Raw genomic sequence first — 8,646 nt, forward strand, 5'->3', positions numbered from 1 at the left:
TCACCATGTTGACCAGGATGGTCTCGATCTCTTGACCTCGTGATCCACCCGCCTCGGCCTCCCACAGTGCTGGGATTACAGGCTTGAGCCACCGCGCCCGGCCTAAGGACTTATTTTTTAAGACAGAGTTTTGTTCTTGTCGCCCAGGCTGGAGCGCAATGGCGTGATCTAAGCTTACTGCAACCTCTACCTCCTGGGTTCAACCGATTCTCCTGCCTCAGCCTCCCGAGTAGCTGGGATTACAGGTGCCCACTGCCATGCCGGCTAATTTTTGTATTTTTAGTAGAGACAGGTTCACCATGTTGGCCAGGCTGGTCTTGAACTCCTGACCTCAGGTGATCCACCCACCTGGGCCTCTCAAAGTTCTGGAATTACAAGCGTGTGCCACCATCCCTGGCCACCAGAGGGGCTTTGACCCTACAATAGAGGAAGTTGTGATCACAGGGAAGATGATGTTATCATGGTAGGACTCCTGATTAGAGCAGGAAAGGACCGTACAGATATTGCCAGTTTTTTGCTGTCATCTATGATGTGTCCTGAAAAGTCTGTATTAAAGGTAAATGTGTAGAAGCTAAGTGACATATAGCATGGCAGGGAGAGTAGCAGAGAGCCAAACATCCGTGATTACATTTGCCTTACAGAAGCACTGATGCTGTAGTCCTAACTTTTTATAATCAGTTTTTCTCCTTTCCCCAAACTACAGTCATTCAGTTTAAAACCAAGGAACATCAAACTGGGGCTGAAGATTGCCTCCTGTTGGCACCCCCACTGGTTTCCATCTTTGTTTAAATTGTTTCGGTTTGAGCCCTGTGCTTCTAAATACTGGATTAGCCTTTTATTTTCCCCCTTTCCACTAATTTGAATAAACTGGTAAGAATGAAATATAATATATACAGACTGCCCTAATATTTCTATAATGACAAAGATGGTAATGCTGCCCAAGAGGACTTTCCAGCTGTGTTCCATTGCAGGAAGGTAGGGTGTGGGGTCAGCATGTAGCATCCAGAGAGGCCCAGATTTAGGCCTGTCACTGTTCTGGTGGTACATGGCAGAGGCAAGGTGGAAGGTGCATGCTTAGGTTGTCGTGCCTGCCTGTCAGGGAATTTTTCCCTGTTAGGGATTTGACTGTCCTTTCCCAACTCAGGTCCCTGAGCTGCGGAAGAAATCTCGCCGAGAGTACCTGGCTAAGCGGGAACGGGAGAAGCTTGAGGACCTAGAGGCGGAGCTGGCTGATGAGGAGTTCCTTTTTGGGGATGTAGAGCTGAGCCGGCATGAGCGGCGGGAGCTCAAATATAAGCGGCGAGTCCGGGATCTCGCCCGGGAGTACCGGGCAGCTGGGGAGCAGGAGAAGCTGGAGGCCACCAACCGCTACCACATGCCCAAGGAAACCCGAGGACAGGTAAGGCAAAGCGGCATCTGCTTCAGCCTTCATTCCCAAGACAAATTGTGGGGAAGGCTTTAGGGCATTGGGCAACATCTGGGCCAGCCTCTTGCCTTCCCTTTCCCAGTGGGCAAGGCAAAGCAAGTGGGCAGTGGGCGGTGGTAGTAACAGGAGGAGGGGCTGGGCAAAGAGGACAGCCTGTTTTCGAGGCTTCACATATCCCCTCTCTCCATAGCCAGCTCGAGCTGTGGATCTAGTGGAGGAGGAATCAGGAGCCCCTGGGGAGGAGCAGCGGCGCTGGGAGGAGGCTCGGCTTGGGGCAGCGTCCCTGAAGTTTGGGGCCCGAGATGCTGCCTCTCAGGAGCCCAAGTATCAACTAGTGCTGGAGGAGGAGGAGACCATTGAGTTTGTGCGGGCCACTCAGCTCCAGGGTGATGAGGTAAGAGGGGAGTTGGGAGACATTCTGAGGAGGACCTGAAGCGAGCTATTTAGCTCACGCCTCCTTCTCTTTCCTTAGGATCCATCACCTCCACCTGCTTCAACTCAGGCCCAGCAGAAAGAGTCCATCCAGGCTGTCCGCCGCAGCCTCCCGGTGTTCCCCTTTCGAGAGGAGCTCCTGGCTGCTATTGCTAATCACCAAGTCCTCATCATTGAAGGCGAGACAGGCTCAGGGAAGACCACCCAGATCCCACAGTATCTCTTTGAGGAGGTATAGTCATCTCACCCTTCAGCTTGCCAGGGCACCAGGCATTGATGTTCTCATTCCTTGTCAGAGCTCCTTTTAGATTATATTTCTAGTAGACATTTAACCCATCTTTTCCACTAAATTGTGAAATTCTTGAGAATAAAGACTATACCTTTTTCACATTTCCGTTCTTGCTTCCTGCATTCAGTTCATTCATGTTGGACGGATAAGTAGGTGGATTAGTGGACTGGGATGTGTGTGTAAATGTTGACCTCCCTGTACTCCAGCCTGGCCAAAAGACAAGGATTTAACGGACTATTTTCTTGCATTTTTGTTTGTTTGGTTTTTTTGGAGACGGAGTCTTGCTCTGTCACCCAAGCTGGAGTGCAGTGGCGCAATCTCGGCTTACTGCAACCTCTGACTCCTAGATTCGAGCCATTCTGCCTCAGCCTTCTGAGTAGCTGGGATTACAGGCTTGCACCACCACACCTGGCTAATTTTTAGTAGAGACCGGGTTTTGCCATGTTGGCCAGGCTGGTCTCAAACTTGACCTCAAGTGATCTGGCCACCTCGGCCTCACAAAGTGCTGGGATTACAGGTGTGAGCCACCGTGCCCGCCCCCTGCCTTATTTTGGAGATAAGCTCTTGTTCTCATGGCCAAGCTGGAGTGACGTGACACCATCATGGCTCACTGTAGCCTGGAACTGCTGGGCTCCAGAGATCCTCCCACCTCAGCCTCCTCAGTATCTGGGAAGTGCATACCACCATGCCCATATTAAAAAAATTTTTTTTTGAGACAGAGTCTTGCTCTGTTGCCCAGACTAGAGTGCGTTGTCATGATCTTAGCTCACTGCAACCTCTGCCTCCTGGGTTCAAGCGATTCTTCTGCCTCAGCCTCCCAAGTAACTGGAATTACCACCAGCACCACCATGCCCAGCTAATTTTTTGTATTTTAGTAGAGACAGGGTTTCACCATTTTGGCCAGGCTGATCTTGAACTCCTGACTTTTTGATCCCCCCTCCTTGGCCTCCCAAAGTGCTGGGATCACAGGCATGAGCCACCACGCCCAGCCACCTTCCTGTTATTTTACATTAGCTGGGTCTGCCTCAGCTAATCAGTTCTTTTCCTGCTCAAGTCCAGCAGAGCCATGAGCTTAATTACCCAGAGCTGAGTGAAGACCCTTTCTGAAGGCCCTAGGTCTGTCATCCTATCTATTTGCCCTTCTTTTCTGGTTTTCAGCATCTGTCTTTTTCTCCTTTTCTCCTGCCTGGCTTTTTACAACTTTCTCTGCATTGTACGTGGTCCCAGGGGCATATTTAGCAAAGGACAAACCTCTTCTTTCTTCCTTGTCATTCAGGGTTATACAGAGAAGGGTATGAAGATTGCCTGCACCCAGCCCCGGAGAGTGGCCGCCATGAGTGTGGCCGCCCGAGTGGCCCGGGAGATGGGTGTGAAGCTGGGGAATGAGGTGAGATTTCTAGGGAACTGGGATCTGTGACTCAGTCTACACTGCCCTCAGGTCCCCACAGAAGTCTTGGTGCTGTCCCACTTCACCTTTCCCCAAGTTCCTTTCAGGGTGCACCAGCTCATACTTGGTTGCTAATGATTCCCTTGACCAGGTTGGCTATAGCATCCGCTTTGAGGACTGCACATCAGAGCGAACTGTCCTCCGCTACATGACAGATGGGATGCTTCTCCGGGAGTTCCTCTCTGAGCCTGACCTTGCAAGTTACAGGTATGTACAGGGCCCTCATCTCCCGTGAGAGCCCACACTCTCTTCCTCACGTTCTGCCGCCTCTCTCCCACTCAGTGCTTTCCTGGATCTCTAATCTCTGGCCTTTCTCTCCTTCTTTCCCACCTAGCGAATTCAGCCATTGTCTTCTGATTAATCCACCAGTTCTTGAACCTTTATGGTTCAAATGGTCCTTGAACTGATCTCCAGGTACCACGGAGATGGGGCTGTAGGATAGAAGAGATTGTAGAGAAACCTCTTTTTCCTTCCCTACTCATCTCCAGGGTTTAGAAAACAATCAGAATAGAAGAGCATTGCTGCAGAGACTTAAAATGCTGTGCGAAGAACATTTGAAAACACTTGGGATGCTCAACTCAGAGGGAGAAACAGGGGAAGCATCCTGGTTCCCTCTAATTATGTGAAAGCTGTTACATGGAAGGAAGGATCAGACTTGTTTTATGTGACCCTACAGGACACAGCTAGGAACCATGGGGAGGTTACAGGGAGACAGATTCCAGTTCAATACCAAAATGGCTGAGTAACCCTCAGAGATTGCAGGGTTTGTCAGAGTGATTGGACCCTGGGGCTTGGCCCTCCACACAAGTCTTGGGTAGCTTGGTCTGTGAATAATGAGCTCTTAATGCTGGAAATGGCCAACCAGGGGTTGGTTTAGCATGTGCTGAGGGGGAAAAGGGATTCATGAATGAGATGGGGGTGGGGTCAGGCCAGCTGAACAATATGTGCCTTTTCAACTCTTCAGAGGCTGTGAATTTCTGGCCCTGGAAGATCACAGTGGAGTAATTGGACAGATAGAACTTGATACTTCATATCCCTTGCAAAAAATCTCTGATAACCCATGGAGAGCCAGCCAGTGCAAGAGTGTCTGATGCAGATGTTTTTGCCCATCGAGCCAGTCTGCTTTGTGGAATGGCTGGGGACTTCACCATCATAGTTAGGGTTAGGCACTATGTTAAGGTTGGGGAGGTGGGTAGGGGAAGATGGGAATGAGTTCCTGGGATTTCGCTGCCACCCAGAAAAGCCAAAGAATAAAGGAAAGAGAAAGAAGGTGTCATGTACTTAACTGAGTTAGGGGAAACCAAGGAATGCAGAGTCCTCTGAGAGTTGGGGTTGAAAGGCTTAACTTGCTCCTCTTTCCAAAAGAAGAAACAGAGCAAGGAAGGATGCCAGAGGCAGTTGTTCCACAGGACACCCGGAGCTTCTGGGCTGTTTGAATCGCAGCAGCTGTGATCCATTATTCCCAGCCAGCCTTGGTAGCCCACTCTTATTGAAAGGGACCCTGCCCTCCAACTTTTTTTTTTTCCTTTAAAACATATCCTTCCACTTTTTCTAGTAAGAGCAGCTGCTGAGTCAAAGCAGACTCTTGACTGAACTAGAGGGCATGTCTGACTTGTCCTGGGTCAGTGTGCAGCCTCTACATCTTGGCTCCTATTGTCTGCTGAGGCTGGGATAGATTGTAGATCATGGGGCTGTGCCTTCGCTGACTTTCTGTTGGTCTTACGTAGCTGGGATGGCCGGCTTCTCCTTAGAGCCCCCTCCATCAACAGTCATTCTTGAGCTCTTTGTGTCCATTACTCCCCTCTCATCCAGGGAACCCTGGTGTCTGATACCGCATAGCCCAGCGCTCCTCCCTCATTGCTCCCCTATTTCCTTTTCAGCGTGGTGATGGTGGATGAGGCACACGAACGGACCCTACACACAGACATTCTCTTTGGATTGATCAAGGATGTTGCTCGCTTCCGACCTGAGCTCAAGGTCCTGGTGGCTTCAGCCACATTGGACACTGCCCGTTTCTCTACCTTCTTTGATGACGCCCCTGTGTTTCGAATCCCTGGACGCAGGTTTCCTGTGGACATCTTCTATACCAAGGTGCCCCCTCAGGGGAGGATGGGCTTAAGTCTGTGGCAGAAAAGCTGGGGCCTTCGGAGGAGATTATCCCAAGGAGGGAAAGATGGAACGGAAAGTCCAAAAAGGAACTAGGATGAAGCATATGTTGATTTGGGAGGAGAGGAACGATTTGCCTAAGCAGGTGGCCCTCCTGTGACCCCATCTCTTTCTGCTCTCCAGGCTCCAGAGGCTGACTACTTGGAAGCTTGTGTCGTATCTGTGTTGCAGATCCATGTGACCCAGCCCCCTGGGGATATCCTGGTGTTCCTGACAGGACAGGTGCCTGACATGGTTGGGAGAGGGGGTGATGTATCCCAGGGGAGGACAGGGCTGGCGTGTTGGTCTTCTGTGACCCTGGGACCCTTGCTGCTCTCCCCACTCTCTATCCAGGAAGAGATTGAGGCTGCCTGTGAGATGCTCCAGGATCGCTGCCGCCGCCTGGGCTCCAAAATCCGGGAGCTCCTGGTGCTGCCCATTTATGCCAACCTGCCCTCTGACATGCAGGCCCGTATCTTCCAGCCCACACCACCTGGGGCACGAAAGGTCAGTTGGACAAACCCACACTCTTCACACCTGTGCTTCACACAACAGTAGTGAAAAAGGTGTGTGCCTGCCCCATGCAAGGGGAGTCCTGGGCACTGCTGCAGACACAGCTGAGGAGCCAGTCTCTCACCCCTGGGGCTGAAGAGAGAGGAAATACCGTATGAACCAAGAGAGAGCCAAATATGTGATCTGGAAAGTAAGCACAGCAGATTCAGTGGAGATAGGAAGTCCTTGATGGGCCAGGAGGTGGGATTTGATACGGACCTTTAAGAGAAATGGCTGAGGTTGGGTGCAGTAACTCACGTCTGTAATCCCAGCACTTTGGGAGGCCAAGGCGGGTGGATCACTTGAGGTCAGTAGTTCTAAACCAGCCTGGCCAACATGGTGAAACCCTATCTCAACTAAAAATACAAAAATTAGCCAGGTGTGGTAGAGGGTACCTGTAATCCCAGCTACTTGGGAGGCTGAGGCAGGAGAATCGCTTGAGCCTGGGGGGCGGAGGTTGCAGTGAGCCGAGATTGTGCCTCTGCATTCCAGCCTGGGCAACAGTGAGACTCTGTCTCAGAAATGAAAAATGGCTGAGAAGTTACCAGTGGAAGGCCCAAGGTGCGTTTGAGGTCAGAATGTGAGCTAGTAGGCTTAGTGGGAGGTTCATGTGGTACAGGAGTAGGAGACGAGGCTAAAAACAATTTGGGGCTGCCGGGCGCGGTGGCTCAGGCCTGTAATCCCAGCACTTTGGGAGGCCGAGGCGGGTGGATCACGAGGTCAAGAGATCGAGACCATCCTGGTCAACATGGTGAAACCCCGTCTCTACTAAAAATACAGAAAATTAGCTGGGCGTGGTGGCGTGTGCCTGTAATCCCAGCGACTCAGGAGGCTAAGGCAGGAGAATTGCCTGAACCCAGGAGGCAGAGATTGCAGTGAGCCGCCGAGATCGCACCATTGCACTCCAGCCTGGGTAACAAGAGCGAAACTCTGTCTCAAAAAAAACAAAAACAAAAACAATTTGGGGCTAAGATTAGGGAGGGCCTTTGATGACAGGAGAGCTTGGACTTATTTATTTATTGTTTTGAGACAGAGTCGTGCTCTGTCACCAGGCTGGAGTGCAGTGGCAAGATCTTGGCTCACTGCAGCCTCTGCCTCCCAGGCTCAAGTGATTTTTGTGCCTCAGCCTCCCAAGTAGCTGGGATTACCAGGTGTACCACCACATCCAGCTAATTTTATTTTATTTTATTTTTTTTGAGATGGAGTCTGGCTTTATCGCCCAGGCTGGAGTGCAGTGACATGACCTCAGCTCACTACAACCTCTGTCTCCCAGGTTCAAGCAGTTCTCCTGCCTCAGCCTCCCAAGTAGCTGGGATTACAGGTGCGCACCACCATGCCCTGCTAATTTTTTGTATTTTTAGTAGAGATGGGGTTTTGCCATGTTGGCCTGGCTGGTCTCAAAACACCTGACCTCAGGTGATCCACTCACCTTGGCCTCCCAAAGTGCTGGGATTACAGGTGTGAGCCACCATGCCCGGCCAACAACCAGCTAATTTTTAGTAGAGATGGGGTTTCGCCATGTTGGCCAGCCTGGTCTTGAACTATTGGCCTCAAGTCATCTGCCCGCCTTGGCCTCCCAAAGTGCTGAGATTACAGGCATGAGCCACCATATCCAGAGAAGTTTGGACTTTAGACAGCTTAGTAGCAATCAAAGGATTTTGAGCAGAGATGTAACTTTCATTCAACAAATATTTAATTGAGTTCTTTGTGTGTGGTGTCAGATACACAGGAGTTGATACAGTGATGCACAAAACAATGTCCCTAGCCTAACAAACTTGTACTTGCGGCCTATTGGGGAAACGGTGGATGCATAAATACATAATGTCAGTTTGTGGCCAGTGCTGTGAAGAGATACAAGGCAGCATAGCAGGATAGAACTTGACTCTGAGAGGTGGGGGTGAGGACTGGCATGAAGATATTTGCCTTGGGGTGTAGGGAAGGCCCTTCAGTAAAGGGAAAGTGGAATAGAGACCAAACCAGGTGAGGCAGGAGCCAGGCTGATATTTGGGGAGAAAACTGCCACAGACAGAGGGAACAGCTGATGCAAATGAAATGATCCAGTGAGGAGTGCATGTACATGGGCAGAGCAAAGCAGTGTGCAGGAGGAGTGAGGGAGGGGATGGAGTGCTAGCAGGTGAGGTCAGAAAGGCAGTCAGGGTAGGTGATCCAGGCTTTTAAGGGGCTTGGATTGAATTCTAGAGTAGGATAGGAAACCACTGAAGGATGGGGAGTGATGTGACATGTTTATATATATATATATTTTTTTTTTTTTTTTTTTTGAGATGGAGTTTCGCTCTTGTTACCCAGGCTGGAGTGCAATGGCGCGATCTCGGCTCACCGCAACCTCCGCCTCCT

At 50.6% G+C, this 8,646-nt stretch overlaps 1 protein-coding gene across 2 annotated transcripts in view; it reads left to right on the plus strand.

Moving 5' to 3' along the window:
• The window catches only part of DHX16 (DEAH-box helicase 16), a 21,398-nt gene that overhangs the window by 8,112 nt on the left and 4,640 nt on the right, over window positions 1-8,646 (plus strand). For both annotated transcript variants that reach the window (XM_017510486.2, XM_037732088.1), the window contains exons 5-12: window positions 1,145-1,399; window positions 1,617-1,820; window positions 1,899-2,090; window positions 3,424-3,534; window positions 3,686-3,801; window positions 5,475-5,685; window positions 5,884-5,982; window positions 6,094-6,246. In XM_017510486.2, coding sequence (XP_017365975.1) covers window positions 1,145-1,399; window positions 1,617-1,820; window positions 1,899-2,090; window positions 3,424-3,534; window positions 3,686-3,801; window positions 5,475-5,685; window positions 5,884-5,982; window positions 6,094-6,246 — 1,341 coding nt within the window. The remainder of the gene's footprint in view (window positions 1-1,144; window positions 1,400-1,616; window positions 1,821-1,898; window positions 2,091-3,423; window positions 3,535-3,685; window positions 3,802-5,474; window positions 5,686-5,883; window positions 5,983-6,093; window positions 6,247-8,646) is intronic.

The sequence above is a fragment of the Cebus imitator genome, unplaced genomic scaffold, assembly GCF_001604975.1.
Source record: "Cebus imitator isolate Cc_AM_T3 unplaced genomic scaffold, Cebus_imitator-1.0 Scaffold440, whole genome shotgun sequence".
NCBI lineage: Eukaryota > Metazoa > Chordata > Mammalia > Primates > Cebidae > Cebus > Cebus imitator.